The following is a 25,936-nucleotide window of genomic DNA, read 5'->3' as shown; positions in this document are numbered from 1 at the left end:
TTACACATTTACCCAAAGTTGCAAATGCAACACTAAGATGCAGCCATGTATGCAGTATGTATAGTGTCAGTAACATGTATATTATTAAACCCTGTGGCTGAGCTCAACACAACCTCTAGATTCTGTTTACACCTTTCTCACACTGGACAATTTCACTTGTGAGTAATGCTACTAATAATGTAGGACTCTTGTATTCTGCAGGCTACGTCAGTAGCACCTGAGCAGAACACAACCATTATTGATGTTGTTAGTTACACCTGTGTTTTTCCTGCTATGACAAGTCAAAATGTATGCTGTGAAAAAAAGGTCTGTTGATTTTTGGGTGGAATGCATGCTGCATATAAACACTTTCTTGGTTTGTCACAATAAATTACAGCAACTTTTTATGGTGGGTTTCCAGCCAAATGCTCCAGCTCCTCTGGCAATGCTCCTTTAACCTTTTCAGCACTGCACTATTCCCTCAAGTCTAAGAAGCTAATTAATGGACCTGTCAATCACACGTCAAGGGGGACAGTCGGAGAGGAGCAGCATTCCATATTAGGAAGCTTTACTCTTAGTAAATAGTTGTTGATGACATTTCTTGGAGTCGACAAGACCACCAACACAATTAATAGCTTTCAGCTATAAATTAATGAGCTTGAATTTGTTTTCATACAGGTTTATTCTGTCAGAGATATAAATTGTAGAGATTGTGAAGCTTTTTGTTCCCTTGGATGCTCTCAATTTAATCCATTCCTACAAATTCCTACTGTTCAATACCTGTTGTAATCCATTATAGGAATACCTCAGTGCCATGACCTTCTGACTTCCTTTTGTATTAAGATACAAAGATTCACTACGTATGTTTTAGTGTCAAAATGACATTTTCCCAAACCTCTCTAAAAACATATCCCTATGTGACCTGATGTATGTTTCTGCATGATGACGTTGCTATATATAAGCCAATATAAATCCCTAGCCTACCTAGCCAGTAGCCACAGAGACAGACCGAGTGCTACAATCGTGGTAGCATACAGAGGCAGAATACTCACTGTTGCTGCTGCTTTGTTAAACATGGTAACATACAGAGGCAGAGTACTCACTGTTGTTGCTGCTCTGCTAAATGTGGTAATATACAGAGAAGGAGCACTCACTGTTGCTCCTCCTCAAAGTAAAGAAAAAAACAAAAACTCTGAACTCTCGTCGGCCAGTAAACAGCTCTGAATTAAATCAGAATCCAATGTGACTCGTGGGGGTTATTCGTCCTGAATCTCTGGCTCTACTCCCAACTCTCTCCTCCAGAGCTGCCAGCACTCAACAGCTGGGGGGGGGGGGGGGGGCATCAGTGCTCTAACCCACGTAACTGCTTTATACTGAAGGCTAAGCGGGCATATCAAGTTGAATAGCCAGGGAAAAAATAACGCGGATGGAATTGTCCTTTAACTATTGTCTGTCTTCTTAACCTTAGCACAAGGATGATTGAGAAATCCATGGCGGACAAACAAAATGAACTACACTCTCCTGTCCTGTCTGCACTGTATATGTGCTCAGAAGTGATGTTAAAAAGCCAACAGTTAATTTAATTCTGCTTTTTGTTTTCTTTAATTTTGGATTCATTTGGTTTCCAGAACATAATGATTGGTCACACATTACTAATAACACTGAACATCAAATATCAAGTTGCATATTTATTTGAGTGTATGTATTGTATGTTTAGCATGCAACATTATTATTATTATGTGTTACACTATTTCCACTAATTAAGACAAAATGTGTTTTTTCAAGATAACTTGTAGAAATGTGTGCATGACTCAAGCCTTGCTTTGTTTCAGTGCAGCTGCATTACAAATTAAACCCTTTTGTCCTGCTGGGCTTCTTCACAATGCGTCGGTTAATTATGGTCTACGAGGCAGGTCACGCTGAAAAGGGATAAAGTCAGAGTACCTCGACACCTTCTGAATGCCCTCACAATGCAACAGAATACATCAACAAAAAGCAGCCTGCACTTCATTAGTTAGTATTCTCTAATGAGCAGTAAAACTATTTCAATAGGATTAATTAAACACGAGATTGAATCAATTAATGCTGTTAAGAGATTGATTGGGAGCAAACACCATCCGTTCAAGCATAGCCAGGCTTTCTTTAATGAGAGAAGTTGGTATCCACAAATGAAAACTCCAGCAAACTTTAATGAGCTATGCAACACAAGCAGAAGTTGCCTGAAATTTTTGTAGCTTCCCCTGCATATTTATATATATATTTAGATATGTGTGTGTGTGTGTGTGTGTGTGTGTGTGTGTGTTAATGTTAAGGATTAGTGATTTGGCAGTGTCAGGTTTTCTGGTGTCACTTTATCACTCAACAGCTGCCTTTCTTCATCTGCGTGTCATATCACTCGCACTACTCTACCTTCTGCTGACACGCCGCATATAATATTTAACACATGCAAGCACTTACTATACACACTGTTTAGTTGCTAAATATTGCATAGTGCTTTCATATATTAAACGCGTGACCAAAAGTAGAGCACGAGAATTCAAAAAATAAATAAATGTCAAAGAATCGCACGGTCATAAATATGAACCTGCTCACTCAGACGTTCACATCAAAGTCGTGCTTGCCAGATCAGGGATTTCTCTTAAAAAAAACCTCTCCGTCACATTTTGCCCCATTTCTCCGTAGATTCATATAGAGAGCCGTTCTTATTTCCACTGGTGTGATGTACAGCGTAAAGTTCAAAGATTAATGTTTTCTGCGGTGGGGAGAGCAGAGGTGCTTAATGGAAATGAGCCCAGCAGCCATTGCCCCGGCGCAGCCATGCCAAAGGAGGCCTGATTACTTAGCATCTCATTTACATTTAGTGGGGAAATTGACTAATTAATCATGTGGCTATTTACCATCTCATTACGGTGGAGTTTGTGCTCCCTCAGCTTGGCCCACACCTCAAAAATATTCATATCTTACACCCGCTGTGCTTTTTTTTTTTACAGCCTCCTAACAGATTTTTTAGAAGTTTAAGGTTTACTGTTTCCCTTCCTGCTTGCCAGACTGTACCGGAGGAATATTCCACAGCTACACTGCAAGTATTAGATAGCAGTATTCTTTATTTAACTGAAGTGTGTGTGTGTCTGTGTGTCTGTGTGTCTGTGTGTCTGTGTGTGTCTGTGTCTGTGTGTGTGTGTGTGTGTGTGTGTGTGTGTGTGTGTGTGTGTGTGTGTATTCCACAGGGGTATTGAATGGGTGAGTCTCACCAGTTTCCTATCTTTCGCCACTTCTGCTCCCAACAACATGGGCCTGGTGCGAAACGAGCTGCAGCACGTCGACCTGCCTACTGGTGAGAGGCTTACACACACACACATACACACATACAGTACATTGTCACTTGTACCTGAGGGTACCAACCAGCACTTTCATATCGGCCTTTGTTCTTGAGGTTGCTGTTTTGCTCAGCCTTAACAACTGAGAAAACAGTCCCCTCAGTCTCTCTCGTTCCCTGCCTTTCTGTTTTTTATCTGTCTTTCTATTTCTGTCTGCTTCTTCAAGAGAGTCTTTTTGTTCTTCTCCAGGGAATACTTGCAATCTCCAAATTAAGGTCCAAACTAAACAGTGTCAGGGTACCACCAAAGGGATGCCTAGCTTTGAAAATGAGATCCTATCTCGATTCTGTGCAGAGCAGCTTATATCCCCCCTGCCTGAGCCCTTGAAGACAAGCCTATGGAATTACTGCACCACTAGTGACCATTGGGGGTTCTTACTTCCTCCTGGGAGTAAAAAACTAAATAATTTTCTGCATTTTCTGTGCCAAAGAAAGAACAGAGTTAGAATGTAATGTGTGGATGGAGTGGTGAACAGTCAGGAAGAGATCGTTTTTAGTGGAAAACAATACGATATATGTTATGGATGACCACTTTTATTGTTTTTACAAATCTTCCACATCTGTACTTGTTATGTGGCACGTGTGTCTGCCTCCTGCATTTTACCCCCATAGTGTGTTTGGTTTGTCGAGGCACGCTAAAAAATATGGTTCAGTCACAGAGCCTTTATTTCCAATTCATTTAGGGCAATGGCGAGGGCAAGTCACTTCTTTAGTGACTCTGTCTTAAGCACCACAGTCGTCAAAGTTAACAGTCCATGGGATTAGCTTTGGTTACAGCCCTGCACACTTTCCAACACACACACACACACACACACACACACACACACACACACACACATATGAATTGTGTTTACTTAGAAGTTCAAGTGACTGAGGTTTGAGATTTAAACCTGTAGCAGCTCCTTTCACTTAGTATATATTGTCTTACATAGTTTTGTTGTAAATGTCTTTATTTCTGTTTTATATAATTTAGGATTACTCAGTTCTGTGTATATTCTGACTGTTATGTACCACAACACCAAGGACAATTTCTAACCCACTTCACAATAAATCTGGTTCTGATTCTGGATCTCAGCATGCACAAGTGTGTGTGTGTGTGTTTGCTGCCCTACCAAGAGTTAGATGAAAACATCGATATCAATTTCGTGTGTGTGTGTGTGTGTGTGTGTGTGTGTGTGTGTGTGTGTGTGTGTGTGTGTTCGGTACAAAGATACAAAAAGGTCTGGGACGTGTTTAATCTAGCATAGAACCAAGATGACAAGTGGGGCAGATCACTAAGCTCCATCAAAACTGAAAAAAATAAGCATTTGAGCAACTCCCAAGATGTCTTACTTACAGATTACAAGCTGCTTATTTATCGCATGTTGAAATATAAAAAAGACATTGTGGATTAATGAGCATGTAATGATTTGGGAGGCTTTTCCTTTTTACCAATGGAATCTTAATCTGACCTTTTTTTTAGTGGTTTAGTTTACTCCCGAAAAAATCTTGGAACAGATTCAGTAACACTGCAGGCTAATCTGCACGTTTTTGTTTGTGTTACATGAGCTTATGTGCTTTCATGCTCTTTACTTGGAAAAAGTGAGCAGATTTTTTCCATAAATGAGTCCTCAAATAGAACAACACAAAAGCAAATTCTGTACTTAAAGATTCTGAGCTTTAATCTGTAAAACAAATCCAATACGGCAGGTACCTTGTGGCCTTTACGGATAGACCATTTTCTGATAAGATGTGAGAATCCCAGCAGGAAAACCATCTTCCTTGCTTGCCTTACTCAATTGTGTTGATACCTGGTTTCCGCAGCAGTAATAGAAGCTGTTCTGAAAGGACATATGCTTTATCTCTGAAATGTTGTGTGTGTGTGTGTGTGTGTGTGTGTGTGTGTGTGTGTGTGTGTGTGTGTGTGTGTGTGTGTGTGTGTGTGTGTGTGTGTGTGTGTGTGTGTGTGTGTGTGTGTGTGTGTGTGTGTGTGTGTGTGTGTGTGTGTATGTGTGTGTACGCTGCAGTATTTTGGGAGACTTGGTGTTGAGAAGTGGTGGTGATGCCAGTCTTATTTTGCATTGCCTAGCTTACTGTATAAATATTAATTATGTGTTAAAATAATAATTCCACATTATTTATACATTCATGATCATGACAGGTATCATCAGCTCAGCACTTTGAGGCATCTTTCTGATTCTCATCAGCCCACACTCTTCCCTTTTCATACAGCAAATGAAAAAAAAACAAATCTACTGTGTATGCATATCGTCTGTGTTGTTTTTGCCAACTTTTCTGCACCACGAGCTGTTTTCAAGACCTTGAGTCGTGTGTGAGCTCGTTTTTGTGAGTGATTAGACCTGCAGGCTGATGATCTGTAGAATCAGATACCATAATTGACACTGTAATCAGGACATGCGACCCCTCCAACTGTGTCTGAATGAGGAAACAAAAGAGGGAATGGTGAAGAGGGCTGCATTAGCCTCAAGTGCACCACAGGTCTACAAAGTTTTCTCTACACCATATGCTTTATTCTCTTTTATCCTCTCTAGTAAACTTTAACTGCCATTTACAACACAACTGTTGGAGGTCACATGCCCCCCCCCCCATCCTCCTCCTACAAAACAACCACAGGCTGCTTTGTCCCTCGTACATTTTAAACAGGCCACCTTCCTAAATGCCCTCCACAAAATCAGAACAGCATTTCCTTAAGCAAATGCGATACAATACGCCTGAAGGGCATTCATGTTTTGTTTAAAGGAGGCACCTTCATGCCCTGCATAATGTCTGCTTCAGTGTGTGAAAAGTTGTGAAAAGAAAAGCAGGGATTAGAGCAGGCGCTGAGAACAAGTTGTCGGAGGTTTGCTCTCCACGCTCCCGAGATAAAAGAGAGGAAACCGGGACGCCCCGGTAAGATGTAGGTGTGAGGAAAGACAAGTCTTTTGCCTTACATCATCACCTCCCACCCTCACCCTCTTCACCCCCCCCCCCCCCCTCACTCTCTGTGTCTGTTGTGTTTTTCAGGCAGGTGCTTTGCATTCAGAGGCGAGCGAGGAAACGATGAGCCACCCATTGAGATGATTAAAGTGTCTCATCTCAAGTGAGTTGCCTGCTCAAAACAACAATCACACAATCACTACTGTTTTTACCTGATACACAAACCTGTACATTTATATTTACACTATTTAAATATATTATATATTACCTGCCTAGAGCCTCCTTTCTCTGTCTCCAAAGTTTTATTTTGTAATTTTGCTTCTTTTTTTTTTCCTGAGGTGTTTTAAAACCCGGACGTAGATCATAGTAAAAGTCTGTTTAAAGAGCTGAAAGGCACATATTAATTCTGCTCTTTGTTTAGTATTGTCCCCAAAACTCTTAAATATTCATGTTGTGCAGTGTTTTGGATCAGTAATTTTCCATTCAAGCGTTTATCAATGCTTCATCTTTTAATGTGAGGAAAATAAAAAGAACATACATTTATAGTCATCACGCATATTGCAAGAGATGAAAATATACACAGTGTTATCAGACAGCAACTCATTTGCCTGTTTATACACTCATTTGCCAATTATTGGACAGTAAATTCTGTTTGCTTGCCAAGGGCACCATATCTTGACAATGCCAAGCCAATCTAAAACTTATGTATACATAAAGAAAATGATTAGGTAGATGGTGTATGATACTGAAAGTTGACATCTCTGATTTTTCCGCCTGGCTCCATTGCTAACAGCGACAAGTGTTCCCTCCTCCAGAGAGAAACGAGTGGGCTGCTGTGAAAGCAATGATTGCAAGGGTCAGTGCCCATGAAAATATTGTATGAGATATAACATGCAGGTTGCTCAACAAGTACAGATTGACTACACAATAAACATGAAGGGTTAGCATGGCATTTGCACCTTACTTTGTTAAACTTCTCTGTACTGGCTGTTATACTCATTCAGTTACATTGGGTAAACACTATATCCAATAGCTGTCAGTCTACTGTAAATGGGTAAGTACACAATATGTTTTTTACCATCATGTCACCTCTTTACAGAACATTTAGCGGTTACATTGTCATATTGATTCTAGTATAAGGACACTAAACATAAGATCAACACTGCAGCATCACAATCTAGATAGCCTTCTACTCATTTTTCTTATAATAAAATGTATGATGCACAACTGAGGCGCTGCACTCTACACTTCATATTACAGGGTGAATGGAGGCAGAAAATTATGTATTTATTGGCCAGTACATGATTATGTGTCTTTCTATTTTACTCAGGCAAGTTGCCAAATATCACAATCTTATAGTAAGAAAAGCTTGTAGTTTGTAGTCACAGTGAGAAAAAGAGTTAAACATGTTATTATACACTGAAGTTCTATGAGGAGCGTTCCAATACTTCCGTGCTCTTGCACTACAGCAGCTCGAAGTGAGATATTTTCTCTCACAGTTGGGACAGGAGTCTGTTACTTGGCCAGATTTTTTTAGCCAAATTCTTTTCCCAGGTTGGTTAAAGCACTCACACCGGCTAACTGCAGCTCACAAGTCTGAATAAATAATTCAAATGTGCAATGCTGCTGTGCTATGCTGCTCATTTGTTTCTTGCTGTAAACAGCTGTTTACTCTGTGTTTACTGCAATATGCAAGAGATGGATAAACACAAAGCAAGGATGGGTTTGAAAAGTCATCTTTTGTGTATCTAGTTTCTTTAGGGGTGCTTAACACATTTGTGAATCTAAAATATTATTGTAACATATAACAGAATAATACTCTTTGTGAAACACTTCAGTTCAAATTCATGATTAATAATTCAAAATTAAAAATAATGCTGGTATTCTGACTCTGCATCAACTGTTAAAACATCTAGGCTACATGGCAGTTAGAGTTTGAGACCCACTTTGATTTCAAGAAACCTTCTTGTGCACGCTGTAAGATTGACTGTCTGTGTCCATCCGTAGACAGTACCTGGTGGTGGTGTTCAGAGACAAGCCCCTGGAGCTGTGGGACATCAGGACGGGGACGCTTCTCCGAGAGATGGCTAAGAACTTCCCCACCGTTACTGCGCTGGTACTGACAAATCAACTCAACATTAAAAACTTTAGGATAGAGATAGAACAGAAACAATACATTTCCCTTCAGGTGTTCAGGTATGCTCATGTAAATCAACAGCTACATATCTGAACACCTGCAGTTAACAAAACACACTCATCAGTACTGTAGACTTTTCCCTGTGTGTAAATAATCTCTTACACTTTTTTGACCCCTTCCCCTTCTTTTGTTTGTATGGACCATTTGAAAGATTAGTCTGAAACATTCCCCCAAGCTCAGCAAAGAACAGCGGCTTCATTAGGCCAGAGAAATGCTCATAAAAGAAGAGTTATGCTGGACAAACTTTACAGTAGGGCTATAAAATTCTCTACAGTGCGAATAAAATAGCCAGTAACTTTAATAATACATGCTGGCCTCCCCCAGCCTCATATTGCTGCCTCATTTCCATATTGATTACAACCCCAAAGACTCAGACTGCAGTGTGAGTACCCCAACAGTAAGACAGGAAGGCTGAAGGGAAAATAGCTATCATGTGTGCTTTAGAATCATTTATATGAGCATCTACTGTACCTGCAAATAACCCCCTCCCCCCTTTCCTCGTGTCTCTATCTGCTTTTTGCACAGTAATGGTTTGATGTTATGTCAGCAAATGAGCTTGCGTCTGGATCTTTTTTCTGGATTTGTCACTGTAACTGCCTGTGTGTGTGTGTGTGTGTGTGTGTGTGTGTGTGTGTGTGTGTGTGTGTGTTGTGTGTGTGTGTGTGTGTGTGTGTGTGTGTGTGTGTGTGTGTGTGTGTGTGTGTGTGTGTGTGTGTGTGTGTGTGTGTGTGTGTGTGTGTGTGTGTGTGTGTGTGTAAACAGGAGTGGTCCCCATCGCACAACCTGAAGAGTCTGAAGAAGAAGCAGATGGCAGCGAGGGAGGCCATTGCTCGGCAGACGGTGTCGGACGCCGAGCAAAGTAGCGTTGAATCCTCAGTCATCAGGTACAACACTATAAACCTTCATTTGTTCCTGGAAGCCTTTCATAAAAAAAAAAAAAAATGTCTTTTAGATAGGTAAGGAAGTCCCAGAGGCATGGTTAGACAAGTTTTCCAGACTGACACTAATGAGTCAAAGTAAGGGTTTTCCTTTGATTTTAAATGAAGAGGATTACATAAAATGCTCCAAGAAACTAGCCGTGCTCAGGGAGGAAACAGTATCATACCTTATATGGTAGTGTCCCAGACTGTTATTTTGCAGGCCTATAGGGATCCTGTGTAAGAGCAAAACAAAATAATATTTTAATGCAATTATAACACACTTTTTTAGGCTTGTTTGTTCAAAAAAATACACTGTGGTAGCAATGGAATAAACAAAAGATTAAGACTTACTGTATTTTTAATTCCTATCATTAGTATTAGTTTTTTGTAATTCAGTTAATCATTTCTCTTTGAAAACAATTTGTTGGCCCAGTTTCTCTCAAAAGTCAGCAATCCAGTCAAAGTGTATTTGTATTCCTCTATAATTGAACTCAGGAAAAATCAAATATTCTCAAGCCGCAAACACACACTGGCAGTGTGACAGTAGTAATGCCTGCAACTGTCAGCAGCAGACAAATTTACTTATGTCCAAGTCCACAAAATATGTCACACTGGAACAAGTGTTAAAATAACAACCGACATGCTGTGATGAGAAATTTGTTTGTTTATTTGTTTGTTTTTCTACCGCTACAGCCTCCTGCAGGACGCAGAGAGCAAGTCAGAGACGAGCCAGGCCATCTCAGCCAGGGAGCATTTCGTATTCACTGACACAGACGGCCAAGTCTACCACATCACCGTGGAGGGAAACACAGTCAAAGATGGTGCAAGAATCCCTCCTGATGTGAGTCCAGAGACTATGCTTCTTTTATTTTATGTCTCTCTTTTGACTTCATATCCTTCTGAACTATACTTCAAGGTCATGGAGTCATATCCTCTCACAAAGCTATCCAACCCTCCTCCTATCTCTGCCTCACTTTAATTTAATGTTTTTGTTCATCCTTCATGTACACAGAGATCTAAATCTGCCTTTTTCTTCTTTTGTGTTTACTCTGCAGCGATGCAGCAATATATCTTTATCACTGCTTCCTCCTCTATCTAGTCTCTATGTATCTAACTAGTAAATACATTCTTTCAGTACATTCTTTCAGTATTGACCCTTTCACTTTACTTCACCTTTACACACCACACACACAATCCATTATTGTTCAGAAACTTTTTTTTAGATAAAAGACTGACTACTTCCCATTTATTCTGTCGTTTTTCTCACTCTGGCATCATCTCCCTTCAGGTTAAATCTTTTCTGTAAACAGAATGGAGTACAGCAAAGTGTTTCACATCAATTGCTTCCTTGTTTTGGCAGTCAAACATCTGCATTCTGTCAACATTTCTGAGCTCAAAAGAAACACCGCTTTGTGGTAAATAAGCCAATGTCTGCACTATTTTTTACTCTTTAAAGTTATCATTCCTCCTCTAGCCTACATCCAGTGTCCATCAGGATTTTCTTTTTTTTTTGTTTGTTTTCTTGTGTGTTGGACATAGCCGTTGGAAACTCAACAAAACACAGCCAACATAAATTGCTACACCGCATGCAATCAAGGTAAAGGTTTTCCGAGAAATTCTACAGCTTATGTTTTTTTTTTGTTTTTTTTTCCCTCTGGAGAACAAACAGCAAACTGAGTGTGGGTGATTTTGAGTGTGTCATCAGTGTGTCATCAGTTTGTCCCAGATAGTGTTTTTTTTTTTTGCACGTGTTCTCTGCACTGGTTCACAGTGTGACTCAGACTCAGAGTAAGGAAGTCTTTTCTTTGTTTACCTGTAAAACATTTAACGCTAAGTGAGCCATTCTTTTGCTTTGACAGCAAAATGGCCGGGACGGTAAACTGAACCAAGCTCGAAAAAAAGCCTTCCTTTTAACTTTGGATGTCTACAATATGCACTAGTAATGTCACAGCAGTGGAGGTTTTGATTGCAATTCACCAGTAACAAAGAACCATTTGATAGTTAATTAAAGAAAGGTGTTAAGTTGCAGCATTCATTTCCCTCCCTGAATAGCATAAAATTGAAGCTATTGTTCATGAAGTCTTTTCGAAGACTTAGACTTAAGATACTTTTATGGGCTATTTTTTATCACGTCGTGACTTGTGCAGTAATTGTATCTAGCTGAGTCATGATACAGAGTAGGCACTGATGGCATCTTCTGTTGTTGATGCCCACAACTTCTGCCAATAAGAAACAATCCACTTTTATACCTTGTCACGCATATTTATCTGTCCTTATCTTACATTCTAGATTGAGATGGCATGGCGTTTAGTGTCATATTGATCCGTACAATATTTGTAAAGGAAAGCCACTATAACGTATCAAATTGTAAAGTCCGTTTCTGAGCAGCAGATTTGATTGTTTTGCAGTCTGTGCTTTGCTCTCTTCACACAGACAGACAGTGAAGATTTACCTCGGGATTTAAAGTCTTATCTTCATGACGGCTGCAGATTCATCGCTCAAAGATTTGCATACCCCCAAAGGTTTTACAGCACTTTCAGGATGATAGAAGATCTTCATATCTCTGTCAGGAAACCAGTGGAAACTCCTAAAAAGTTTTATCCTATCATCCACTGCATACACAGTGATGGTGAGCTGACACTTAATGTCTTCACATCAGAACTCCTGTCTGGTGGTGCAGCCTTATGAAACCCAGAGGTGTCGAGCTTGTTTACCACTCAGCTGCCACAGATATTTTTATTCATTGTCCTGTGTTCATTTACACTCAAACATGAAATGCCTCAGAGTGTGAGGTTTTATAGTAGAGAGAAAATGTTGGCAGGATTGCACTTTTTTAGCTACCTGGTGGTTTGCCTCATTATTTGACTTTGATCCTTTGATTATATGGAGGATGATCATGGACTTCTGATGATTTTTTAAACATTCACAAAGGTGGTCTCATTACATAATGATAATTATACAGACTAATGATAATTTGCTGATGAGGGCAGAGGGTAGGAGGGCTACCCCCTGACACTTAAATCATCAGAGAGATCCTTCAAGTTGAACAGTTGCTTTTTTGTGTGTTAATTGTATTTGTTCACATTTACGATGAATGTATTTTATGTTTAAAGAGAATGCAGTAGCTTAATAAGCTTATCCCACTGAAGACGAGAAGTCTTTTCTAAGCTGACAGTGCTATTCATTTATTTAAAATTTTCAGGCTCACTGTTTTTATTTTCAATTAAAATTTAATTGACATGTAAAAATAATTTTGAATTTAAATCATTCTATTTGTTGATGTATTCTTGTTTTGATTTATTCATTAGTTTTTATGTTTAAAGAAAAATAAAGCAGTCTTCCAGTTAAAGAAGAGATATCAGTTATTTCATTGCGGGCAATGACGTGAATATATTTTAAACAGTTTAATTGGTTTATTCATTTACATGCTGCTTTTATGTTTAAAGTGAAATAAATACATTAGGATCTCAGAGCTTAATTTAAACAGAAATACCTGTGTGATGCCTGCCCCATTATCTTGAAACAAATCCATATAGTAGTCCAACATTATATGCCCTCAATTTAAATAGGCCTAAATTAAAATCTTGCATCATATTCAGCTGTTATTGAATTTTGAATGCTCAAAAAATATGTTCCCATAACTTATTCATATGACTATGTTTATGTGGTCGAAATTATCACTGAAACCTTATGCCAATGGATTTTCTGATTGCCGGACAGCCAAATCAAATCTTTGTATTGAATGGTCAAATCTAATTCAACTGATACAATGCTGAGTGGAGTACAGCCCCAGAGGATACGTCATTCTTATAATTTGTGTATGTAAATAGTAGAAAATGACCCAAACAGGCAGGCTGCCTAACACAAAGTCATGCTGTGAAAACTGTTCAATATATGTTTAGTTCTACTTTAGTCGCAGTTTTCAAATGCATTACGCAAGGTCGAATGTGCAGCTCTTGTTTCTTATTTTTCTTCTCACCACTTCTCATTAAATGTGTTGCAGGGTAGTATGGGGAGTATCGCCTGCATTGCCTGGAAAGGTGACACTCTGGTGCTCGGAGACGTGGATGGCAATCTCAACTTCTGGGACCTCAAAGCTCGTTTATCCAGGTAATGACTTTGCTTTAAGACATATTGCCGCTTTTAGGCCACTTTTTAGACCTTGTAGCTACAGTACTGTTTTCTACATTACTGGCAACCATTCTCCAAAACACTTCACACCTGCATGGGAACACAGAAGACAATAAGCAGACTGTATTGCCACTGAATAATGAAGCTACACCAGTAAAAATAAACCTGGCATCAGATAATGGCCAGTGATGGGGGGGAGGGGGGGGGAGTGTGCAGTGTCATAAATTAACAAAGATTCACTAAAAATATCCCAATGTTGTTGATGTTTTCAGAGGAATACCAACACACCGTGGCTGGGTGAAGAAAATTCGTTTTGCACCAGGGAAAGGCAACCAGAAACTTCTGGTCATGTACACGGACGGAGCAGAAGTCTGGGACACTAAAGAGGTGACTCTCCATGCATTATAAATTCCCAGCATGCATCACCTGACGGCACTGCATATCTCAAACAAGATTAAAGAATCTGCTATGGTCTGCAGGGTTCATAGCTGTAGTTTACAGTTTTGCAGATTTAGTGTGGCAGAGTTAATGTGTTCCTGTAGACTACAGTATTGTGGCGGGGTATATTTTCCTAATGTCCTGTCTCAAACTAACGCTGTAGTATATTCACGGTAATTGCCCCGTTGTGTTAAAGAATCATTACAGTGTGCTGTACAAACACACATACGCAAGCCCTAAAAGCTTTTCCGCTGACAGGCACTATATAAGCTCAACCATAGCAGGATGGATGATCCTTATTCCTCGCAGCGGCATGCATCCTCGCTCCCTCTTTAACTTTGTTTACCGAAGTTGTTGTCATCCAGAAAGTCCTCTCTCTGCACAATCTTCATTACACCTCATCTAAGATACCTTCCAGCTATTTTGCGCCCCTGTTCATCATTTGATCTAATGTCATTGACTGGATTTTATTTGTTTGTTATCTGTATCAACGCCACAATATTTGTTTGCTTACCCAGCAGCAATGAGGGTTGCAAAATTAAAGAGAGGATGAATGTGGACACAGATAAATGCTCTGCTGTATTGAGCTGCGCGGGGCAGAGGGAGATGGTCCCACTGGAGCACCATTGTCTGGGTGGAGGAATGGGTTTTCTTTAGGGGACCCATGATAAGACAGTTTTCAGTGCCTAATCGTAAAAGCCAGACAACAGATGGATCAAGCTGCAGAGGGAAACAAGCAACCGCTATTGAGCGGGAAAGAGAGGGAGTACCAGGAGAGAGTGAGGGAGGGAGAGGAAGTGCAGGAGAAATCTCTGAATTGCTTCAGCGGTCTGCTGACAGCTGGGTTTCACTAACTCCCCTACAGCCCCATAAAAAGCCAGAGAGTGGTTTTTAGAACACCTCCTGAAAAGGCTGTTTGTCTACTGAGTCTTTCCATCTGCGTCCTGCTGCACTCAACATACTGTAAATTAGTTTAGCACACTGTGTGGGCCATACTCTGTTTTCAATCCAACAGGCTGTTATTGAATCCAATCATCCCATGTTGTGTCTTCATTGTGCAGAATACGGGTTCATTTCTCACCATATCCCCCTAGAGTTGTTACTAGGTGTTTTTAAGAGAAACATTTAGGTGACAGTGTGAACTAAACTATATTTGTAGGTCCAAATGGTCAGCAGCATACGCATCGGTCGCAATGTGAACTACCGCATCCTAGACATCGACTGGTGCACGTCAGACAAAGTCGTGCTGGCCTCAGACGACGGCTGTATCCGAGTGCTGGAGATGGCCATGAGGTCTGCTAGCTACCGTATGGATGAACAGGACCTCACCGGTGAGTCAGGGATGAAGGGAATTTTGTTTGTTTAATTCAATGTAGGGAGCTCAAATCATAGCAAATAATCTATTTTTTTTAAATGACTGTTCAATTACATAATGACAAATGTTATTTTCTACTCATGGCTTAATACTTTGCTCTGTTTGGTTGGTGGGGATTATATCCAGATTCCGTTTGGTGTCCTTACCTGCTGATGCCCCGAGCTTCTCTCACCCTCAAAGCTTTCCTCCTGCTGCAGCCCTGGTCAGGAACCTTCACTATGGACATCACTCAAGTGTAGGTCTCACCCCAAAAATGTGTCAAAAATGATTCACTCTTATTAAATCATGAGTGGAACACTAAGACAAACACATTCATTCAATTCAATTCTCTGGACTTTGACACCCGTGAGGAGTAAACACACATTCTTAGCTTTAGTTTTAACATTCTCTACTGTGTGTGAACAAAGACATACTGTCAAAGAATAGAGAAGAATAAAACAGTGAATTATGAATAGTCTTATTTGTGCTGTAAGTGCCCTGAGCCAGTCTTGAAAGATCAGTATCAGGGCTGGCCAATGCATTTTTTAAGTAATTCTATCAGCTCTGTAAAGCTTGATCCAATTCCAATGCAGTGTTTATTTCTATCTCACTGCAGTTGGGTACACAAGCTGTAAAAAAAACAACCCATTTTGCTCCATTGAAACACTGGCTCATTCCCCTAAAGCAAAGCATTGAGAGTGAACAGAACTGAAGTGAACAGAGCAGCACATTGATAGCAGCCAGTAGTTTCAATTATTGATATCCACAGAGCGAGCATCAGCGATTGAAGAGAGCAGCTTGAGGTTAAACTGTGTTTGAACCTGCGTACTGTACATTGTTGAAGCTGAGGCTATAGACCTCCAGTCAATCTTCTGTTAAACATTCCTGTCACAGCTTTTACACACTGATAATAAAACATATCAAATTCAGCTTTGAAAAATATCTAAGATTGTTTGGCTTCATCAAAAAAACTATTTTGATGAATTTTTTAAGCTTTTTTTCAGTAGTAGTTCAATTTTAAGTTACAAACCTATACTTAGTTGGAAGAGAACAGAATATTGAATACATTTCTAATAATCACAGGAATTAGACTTGCCTTAATTTAGTGTCTTATACCTCCACACTATTTGTCAACCACCCAAACATTCAGTTTAATTTGATAAGAGAAAAAGCACAATTTGGCAGTTTGAGCAACACTCCCTCATAAACAAGTTCACCTGGGAGCTGATAGAGGCCAGACCGAGAGATAGAGACTGTGTTTTTGTTTTTTGTCAGACTGGCACATCTGTGTTAAACTATACTCTGGTGTAATTATACCCCATTTAACTGAGCCCTAAGTGTGGCACTGCTTTCCTCTATTAAACACACACAGCTGCCTTATCGTAATTTAGGCAGCAATATCAGCAGCAGTCGCAGAGTGCTACCTGACCTCAGTATAAATGTTAAAAAAGAGTTATCTATTATTGCCTGACACCACAGATCAACTTCTTTCAATCTGGTTCTCAGCTTCCCATTTAATATCAGGTCAGGTTTTATTTCAGGAAGACATGGGGAGCCATTTGACAGAATTTGATCCCTCTGTTTCAGAGACTACAATGAGAAAGTTGAGATAAAAGGTCTGATCCAGGAGCAGCTCAACTCTTTGTCAAAGTAAGTTATTATGCTATTTCTCTTGTCTTCTTTAGACGATGATTACACACTGTAGCTCAAACTACTGTACAATATTTAATGTTAATGATATGATGCAAGTGCTCATACAGATGTTGATGCATGTGAATGTATGTGTGATTGTCAGTATATGTTTCCCAAGTGTCAGTTTGTGTTTATGTACTTTTTGTTTCAAGGGTGCTTTGTATTTAGACAGCAGGCCCAAAGAGCATGTAGTCTGTGGGTTGACAGATAAGAGGAATCTTCTGTAACAGCCGCACTGGGCCTGCTGTATTTGAGAAATGGAATTGGCTCTTGCTGTGGTCTCATTGTCTGTCTCTGATTGGCTCCCCAGTGATATGAAGAGTGTGCTACAGGACCCGGAGCTTAGCCTGCTGCAGCGCTGCCTCCTGGTGTCACGGTGAGTTACAGCTCAACATGAAGTTACAGTGGGACTGTTTGCTGTCTGCACAGACTGAATTGTCTTCATGAGGGTTTCCTGGTACCTCCGCACCATTATATTAACATTCAGACAGTGCTGCTGAGTTCTAACAAAAGCATAGTTTCTATAAGCTTTAAAATGATAAAAAACAAAAAACAGCTGTGATCCTAGAGGTGAGCTGAAACCATAAACACTACAGAGTAATCTACTATTAATGAAGAAACTCAGAAGGCATTTTAAACTTGTCTTGGACTGTGGACTGAATATATTTGCTTCTGGTAATGTCTTTCTGTCTGTTTGTATGAATATTTTCTTCAGGTAATGGAGTGTGTCTATTTGTTACAATGAACTAAAGCCAATCTGTGGCAGCAGTCTAGCATAATAATTAAATTGAAGAGGGCATAATTAGATGGATCGGGGCTCTTTTCTCTGCAAGAAACTGTGTCTTGTGTCTTGATGGTATACTTTTTGAAACAATATTCAGTTGCCCAAATTCAACATTGACACATGATTATCTTACTGTACAACTTCCTCCTGTTAATACTGATCCTTCATAATGTGTAATAAGTGATGTAATAAGTAAAAATAAGTAAATATCTGACACTAATATGAAGCTACAGATGTCCAAATGTGTCAAATCAAGTAGATATTCTTTCAAAGTTGGTCTTTTCAGTGTCACATTCCCTCTTTTTGTCACTATCCTTCCACTGCAGCTCAACAGGGAAATACTGTCTATCAGGACACAGAGGGAATGTTATACAAAGATACTGTAACTGTGGCAGATATCCACTTTATTTGACTCACTCAGACTGCTGAAGCCTTAACTTTAGAAAAACTTTTAAAAGCATTTTTGCTCAAAATGAGGACTTTTGGATTTTGGCCCCCATCACTCACATTGTAAAGGTGTTAAGACGGATCCTCTAATTATCAGTATGAAGAGGAGAAATGATTATAGTGAGCAAAACCTGCTTCAATGTTCATATTTGGGCAGTGTCATTATAGAAATATAGATTTAATTTAGAATATGTCATTTATGTAGTGTGAAAGATTAGCATGGTGCATATAAGATTATTGTACAACAATTCAGTACTCATAATGGTATTTTTAAAATTGTCAAATTATCTGCCACAACAATAGGCTTTATTTTGGCGTAACTGTACAGCTATGTGATCTCTATCTCCACAAAAAGCATGACATCAGAGTCAATGTCAGTAACTCTGATCTTGTCAGTGTTCCATTTTTCATTTCCCTTGAGCATCTGACAAATCTAAAGCAGCCAGCATGAGCAGAAATGCAATATCTCCTGCTTGTTTGCATCTTGTTATTAAAGCCACGATTTACCTGGAAAGTCTACAGGAGCCTTTTAGCACCACCGCCAATATTGAAAGTGTGCACACACACAGAGAGCTTGTGATTATGTAATGTCTCTCTGCATCCAGCCATCCAAGTTTTCATGCCATTGTTAATGTGGCAAGGTAACCTAGCAACAGCTGTGTGCCTGTGCAGATATGTTAAAAGGAGGCTGAGGGAAGTAAACGACGGAAGAAAAGGAAGAAGGATGCGGAGAGGGGATAGAGGGAGCTTGCTGAGACAGTGCGGCGTGGGCTGGGGAGATCCAGAAACTATGGTCATTAGTGAGCAAACTACAAGGAGAACACAGCAATGTTGATTCAGACTGATGCAATCTTGTGGCAAACTACAGGCTGTTTGGGGACGAGTCAGACCTCAACTTCTGGACAGTAGCGTCCCACTACCTCCAGTCTTTCGCCCAGGCTCGTCAACTCAGCCTGTCCGCAGCCGAGGGTCAGGCCCAAAACGAAGGAACCCAGCAGTCACCTCACAATCATCTGGACATCTGCCATGACGTCCTGTGCGAGAGTTCTTACTTCCAGGTCAGTGAAACGAAGGAAGAGGAGAAAGTGTTGGCGTGTGTTTTGGTTGAGTTTTCTCTCTTTGAAAAATAGCAACAATAAAGACAAGCACATGATCCCAACAGTGATTATTTTAAACAATCCTCTTAGGAGTCATACCGAGTTTAAGTATCTTCAAATCACACCACGTATAAGCAAACACAAGCAGCCTGTGCTTTGTCATCTACAGTGTCAACAACAGTGCTTTCCACTATTAATGTCATGTCTTTGTGTATCTCCACTGATGACTCTCTAAGCTCAAGTCTTTAAGGGAGCAACTCATACTTTTAAGCCTTTGAGGTCAAACCTATCTCTCCAAAATGAATTTCACAATGAGTCTAGCCCACTGGGATACGTTCCACTAAATAAAAATCCCTCTCTTGTTTGTGCTCGTCTCAATGCGTCTAGCTAATGACATGAAGCTGAAGCAGTGTACAGGGCCCTTGTAAACACTACCCTGAAACCTTAGAGGAAGAAGAAAACTTTAATGATCGACCCAGTTTGCTCTGAAGAGTGTAAGAAAAGTTTCTTCAAAAGATGCACATTAATTGGTCATCCTCTACTCTGTCTGCCTGTATCTCTCTGCTGGTTGGCATGGCAGCCACTCGAATAGAGACATCTGCCTTTATGTTGCCAGGGAATGTTCAGATTAAACATTTTTAGATTATTGTTTTGTCATCATGATGTGCCACACATTCGGACTAAATTTTCGTGCAGCAGAAAAAAATGCTTTTGTGGACTTTATTTAAAAAGACGAAAGGAAAGGGGGAAAAAAAGTATGGGTAGTAATTAAAAAGTTGGCCCACTGTGCAAATGAAGAAAAGCATTATCTGGTCTTTGGTAGGTCTGTTCTTTTTTCCCCCCACAAGGCTTCACCAGAATACCCAAGGAAGCAGAGGAAAAGAACATGTACTCTTTTTTTTTTTGATGAAAGAAGATTAGCTAGTTGAAAAATAAGTGTCAAGTAGCTTTTAGCTAGCATTGAAGTTCGAAGTAGCAGAATATAAATGGACTGTCTAATTTCAGTGAGTAGAGGTCCTTTTGAAAAGTCTCAAATTAGCCTGTAATCTTTTTTCTTTGAGTGTTTTTCGTCTGGTTTTTATGGATTATGCGCCATTCTGTTTTTGTGAAAGTTCTACTCCCCATTAATGAGGGGCCATGCAGTGATCACACAGTTAGGAGTTTTCCAAAGAGCTACCCAGACAGTATGCAGCTACATTTGGCCCCTGTTGTCATGAAGCAGCTTCAGTGGCAGCAGCCTGACTGTAATTACTAATATCCAAAACTCCAATACAGAGCACACAGCCTTGAAGTTACTAAACTCATTTGGTATCTCTGCAAGGATTTATGCCCACGGCTCTGACACACAAGAATTCATCATCATAACGTACAAAAAAAGTAAAGCTTCTGTGCTCAATATAGATATAAGTACTCACACTCACACGCGCACACACACACACAGGCACTCATACTATGCTCTTATCTCTCCCCTCATTGTTTCTTGTTCTCTCTCTAGTCCTCTTATAAAAGTGATGAGCTCTCACACTTTGAAATATCTATTGCTGTGTAGATGTTTCACACCTATCATTTGCTCAGTGGAGAAAAAAAAAATCTGATCCCCCATCAGGGGAAAATTAATCAAACAGTTGAGAGAAAGCCACCAATAATGAAAGACTGCAGCTCTGAAAACACTGTGTAAACTCCAAGGACAGAAAAGAAACAATGGGTTATGAGGCTACTGGCATATGCGGTAAGCACTGTTACTAGCTAATAGTAATGAAACACAACCTGCGTGGTTGGCGAAAAGATGAAAAGGAGCTAACTACATGCTCCGTATGCCACACCCACTTGTTAGCAGTCCAATGAAAAGTGAAGGATTTGAGTTAAATCCCTCTTGTTATTGTACACAAATCAATCAATTTAATCTATATGTATCAAGCATAGAATACATCTCACTTCATAACTTCTGCATTTTAAAAAAAATAAATATATATACGATTACATTTTGTGTTTGTGTTGAAAAGTTAACTTTTTTCTTTTCCACCTTACTGCTCAACAGAAGTTCCAGCTGGATCGAGTTCACCTGCAGGAGGTGAAGCGCTCCAGTTATGAACACACTAAGAAATGTGCTGACCAGCTCCTCCTGCTGGGACAGGTAAGTACTACACTACCCGTACTGCTCACACAAACATGGCTGTAAGGAAGGTGGCTGCAGATACACTTTGCATTCATATCATAAGAGAGTGACTTAACGTAAAAGTTCCTGCTCAGATGTTGCAATAGTTCTGTTCAGACAGACAAAATGTTTTTGACATTTTGTTTTTAGCTGCCACATCCTTCTGATAGTTTACAAAATAAACATTACATTTTGCATTCTCTCCCCCCTTTCTTTTACAGGCTTTTAGACCAACTGCTATCACACAAATACCTTCACACCCATTAGTTGTACACACATGACATGCATATTGTCATAATAGTAAATAGAACCTATTTGTGCTGTGAAATCGAATGAAGCAATATAGATGATAAGTGCTCCCTCTGTCTTTTCTAACATCTCTGCCTGTGAGGATTGGAGTCACCTCTCTCCCCTCTCAATGTCACCACTCTCCTTCTAATCACACACTGCAATGTGCAGGCTGAGTGATGGTGGTTTAGTTTTTACATCTGAGACAGAGACAGGCAGATGCTAGCCTGTGCTGACCCCAGTGTGGGCTCAAGCCTTCATCTCCACCAGATGAAAAGCATGATAATAGACATCATTTCCCTCCTGCCACTAGGAGCTACTAATGCCTTGTGTCTCTATGTTCTCAGTCATTACATTGTCATCTCTTTGTTCTTGCTCTCAGACGGACCGGGCAGTGCAGTTACTGTTGGAGACTAGTGCAGACAACTCCAGCTACTACTGTGATTCACTGAAGGCCTGCCTCGTGACCACCATCACCTCCTCAGGCCCCTCACAGTCCACCATCAAACTGGTGGCCACCAACATGATCGCCAACGGCAAGCTAGCAGGTAGATTTTTGTACCTGTTACCAACATTTCCTGCTCTTATTTTACAAGCAGTAGTCAATATATGTGTGTGAAGCCTTGAAATAATTTTAGAATTTATTTAAATAAATCAGCAAATGTCTAGACTTGTCAAATTGCCTAGATATATTTGGAATATATGTTTTATCTTAGTTCTCTTAAAAAGTTTGCAGTGATTTCTGTCACACATTATTTATTCTGAATTTTCACAATCATTTTGAATTCTAAATCCACATATTGTGTAATGAGCCTGGCTACTGCCAGCAGATTTACACTGTATAAAGAAATCATCACAATGGTGTCACAGTGGAAGAGGATGGATAGTTATGGGCCATCATTTCTTTATCTCACTTACACAACTCTGCTCTCCTTTCTGCGTCTATCAGAGGGAGTACAGCTGTTGTGTTTGATTGACAAGGCGGCGGATGCTTGCCGCTACTTGCAGACCTACGGGGAGTGGAACCGCGCTGCTTGGCTGGCTAAGGTAACTCAGCATGACAGCGTCCATCAACAGGAAACATCAGATAGCTACTATGTAATGTTTGGATAGTGTGTGAATAGTGGGTGTTCTGTGTGCTATCCTACAATTCTCAAAAAATAACAGTCCTAAATATCACTAAATCACATAGCATGTTGTGAATACCACTGTGTCACATGTAGGTAGTCACACCTGTGAGCTGCTTAGCACAACTGGTGGTACATAGTGTGTACTTTTTGCCTCAAATCAGCACCATTAAAACAGTTGGAGTTTCAGTGCATTGAACGTGACTGTTTTTACAGGTGCGTCTGAACCCGGCAGAGAGCTCAGACGTGCTGAAGCGATGGGCAGAACATCTGTGCTCTCCACAGGTCAACCAAAAGTCCAAAGCCATCCTGGTACTGCTCTCTCTAGGCTGCTTTTACAAAGTAGGAGAGATGCTCCACAGGTATGTTTTCGCTGTTATTGAAGACCGGTGCTCTTATGAGCTTAACGTATGTTAGAAATTGAGTAAGGTAATCTTGAAAGTTATTGAATTTTTAAATGGAAAACAATTTAGAGATGAATTCCATCCTGACACATACAGTTTTACACTTTTACACTTCTGTAGTCTTTCAGATTCTATTTTAAAATGTATTTACTGTGTTTTCTGCTTGAATTCCTCCTCCTCCTTCATTCACAAACATAACCACTCACGTATTTCTCAGTGGTCTGCCCCTGTATCTTCTACCTCCAGTTAACCTCCTGTTGGTCTATCTGTCCTCCACCTTGACAACTTGTGTTCAGAAAAGCCTTTAGCAGAGAGAGCTCTCATAGAGAATTAGACAGGCATCAGGACGACAGGGTGGATGTATGCTCTAGGATCAGAGACATCAAGACAGGGATAATGCCGGTGTGTGACAATAGCTCTCTCTCTTCCTCTTTCTCCGGCCGGTGTCTTTCTCGTCCTCCTTCATCTCCTGGACAGTATGAGGCACTTTGATCGCGCCGCCCTCTTCATCGAAGCCTGTCTGAAGTATGGGCTGATGGAGGCCAACGACTCTTCCAATATCCTTTTTCAAAATCCATTACTGTACCCTGAGGGCCATTTATAACCAGAGACGTAGCTCCGCTGCTACCCCTGTCTATCTCTGCTACAGATGTGCACTCAATAGTTTTTTTCCCGATGAAGGTCAATTTAGTCGCTCCACAGAGCACATCGAGCTACATCTCACATATTCCCGATAGCCAATGTCACACTCTCGTCACAGAACTCAGTTAAGCTGCAGAGTCATGAGAGGACTTTTAAAAACTAGACTTTAAGACCATTTTGTATCACACCTGTCCACTGTGAGACAGATCTCAGTTTGAGTATGATCTGTTGTAATAATAATTCCAACTATAAAAAGGTTAATACTTTATCTTGTAATAACTTCATTCCTAAATGTCCTTCCTCTATACTGTAGATTACACCACAGTTTATCACAGTTTGTGTTTTATCTCAGTAGTAAATATGTTCAGTTTAGACTGTTACTGTTATATTACTGAAATGATCTTGTTGGTGGATATTTACTTCATGGTCAGCCATTGTCTTTTTTTAAATAGCCATATGCATTTTTAATTCTAATATTCTATATTGTTATATTAGCAATGAATAACACACAACAAGACAACAGAAAAAACTAAAATGGGAAATACCCTAAAGCAATATTTTATCCAGTATGTATAATTAATGTTCTTACAGCCACTTATTTATTTATAGATAATATCTGAATTTGTTCCATTTTGTCGTACAAGTACTTTTTAGGAAATATAGGCTGGTTACACATTCATGGAAAAACCAACATAAAGATCCCTCTTTTCCTCATATTGGGCTCAAGTTGAAAATGCAAGCACAGTCCCAGGAAACAAGCACCAGTGTTGACCAACTAATGTTGGAGCAGAGGCTAAAAACACTCTGTAGTAATACTGTAAAAACTTCTTATAAATGTGATCTTTACCAAACTCTGTGACCCCTTAAAGCCTGCTTTCATAATGCTTATTTTACTTTGTCACCTGTTTGCATGTGGACATTTTTATGGAAATCAAGCACTACTTTCCAACCTCCTATCAACGTCAGTGGATCAAAAGTAACGGTGTCGTAGCTTTTAATATTTTTCCCAGCAATCATCTAGTGAATAGTTACTCAACTTTGGCAGTTAAAAAGTGTGAAATTAGATAATAAGAAAGTTTTGAGGAGATAGCTTTCGTTGGCATACTGTGTGTTTTATGTCCCATGAAATATCATGAGTTGTCCTTGACTCGTGTTTTCACATAAGCTTATTGAGGCTGCATTTTTAGACTATGCACGGCTGCTCCGCCAGCTTGGTCTGCGGGAGGGAGCTGCTCTGTGGGCGTCGCGGGCCGGCAGCGCTGGGGAGCAGCTGATGGAGGAGCTGTTCCAAGGAGAGGGAGGTGCGGCAGAAGTCGTCGCCGAAGAGGAAGTCGAGCTGGGCCAGGAGAGCACCGAGTGACCCTCGAGGCCGAGAGGTTTTGAGGGAAAATGGATGACATACTCTTCGTTCAAATCGAGAGCTGGGTATTCAATCTAACTTCAATAACTTTACTATAGTGTAGGGAATCCAGGAGGAATCACGTTCATCAAGACATGAGAGATGAGTTTCCTCCATGTGATGTTGTCAGTCCGTCACTGGAGTCTGCCCCCCCCCCCTCCTCCCTCTCTGTGGCTGTAATGAGTTTGACATTTCTTAATGTTTGGTATGATCAGTGCGTGTTTGTGTGCATTTGTGTATGCATGTAACAGCCCCCAAAAGAAACACGTTTATCCTCATTCCCCCTACAAGGGAATTAATATACATTGTTATTCATCTCGATATAAATCTGTGTTTTTGTTAGTTAATGAATTGAACTCATTTGATTTTTTTTTTAAATAGTTGCTTGTTAAGCTTTATTTCACGTGCCTGTATTAATATCTTCAAAGTACTGTTGTAGTTTTACAGGTTTAGATTTAATTTGCCTTTTTTGCTGCTGAGATTGAATGTGGCACATTGAATTCATCCCCAGAAATAATACGTTCCCTGCTTCGTTTAGAAAATGCACTGGCATCGTAGAAGGCTTCCAATTACCAGCAGCCCTACGACGT

At 40.1% G+C, this 25,936-nt stretch overlaps 1 protein-coding gene across 1 annotated transcript in view; it reads left to right on the top strand.

The window, feature by feature from the left end:
* The window catches only part of wdr11 (WD repeat domain 11), a 52,234-nt gene extending 26,914 nt beyond the window's left edge, over nt 1-25,320 (top strand). Inside the window, exons 12-29 of the mRNA XM_053333053.1 lie at nt 3,207-3,313; nt 6,359-6,434; nt 8,279-8,387; nt 9,231-9,352; nt 10,082-10,229; nt 13,392-13,498; nt 13,792-13,906; nt 15,117-15,288; nt 15,459-15,567; nt 16,899-16,961; nt 17,314-17,379; nt 19,103-19,292; nt 21,370-21,465; nt 22,157-22,322; nt 22,724-22,821; nt 23,118-23,263; nt 23,783-23,865; nt 25,111-25,320. Of these exons, the coding sequence (XP_053189028.1) occupies nt 3,207-3,313; nt 6,359-6,434; nt 8,279-8,387; nt 9,231-9,352; nt 10,082-10,229; nt 13,392-13,498; nt 13,792-13,906; nt 15,117-15,288; nt 15,459-15,567; nt 16,899-16,961; nt 17,314-17,379; nt 19,103-19,292; nt 21,370-21,465; nt 22,157-22,322; nt 22,724-22,821; nt 23,118-23,263; nt 23,783-23,865; nt 25,111-25,307 (2,170 nt within the window). The 3' untranslated portion in view covers nt 25,308-25,320. The remainder of the gene's footprint in view (nt 1-3,206; nt 3,314-6,358; nt 6,435-8,278; nt 8,388-9,230; nt 9,353-10,081; nt 10,230-13,391; nt 13,499-13,791; nt 13,907-15,116; nt 15,289-15,458; nt 15,568-16,898; nt 16,962-17,313; nt 17,380-19,102; nt 19,293-21,369; nt 21,466-22,156; nt 22,323-22,723; nt 22,822-23,117; nt 23,264-23,782; nt 23,866-25,110) is intronic.
* Nucleotides 25,321-25,936: the final 616 nt, after the last annotated feature.

This window comes from Scomber japonicus, chromosome 14 (assembly GCF_027409825.1).
Source record: "Scomber japonicus isolate fScoJap1 chromosome 14, fScoJap1.pri, whole genome shotgun sequence".
Classification (NCBI taxonomy): Eukaryota; Metazoa; Chordata; class Actinopteri; order Scombriformes; family Scombridae; genus Scomber; species Scomber japonicus.
Note: the sequence above shows the minus strand (reverse complement) of the source record. Positions and strands in the feature narration are given on the sequence as shown.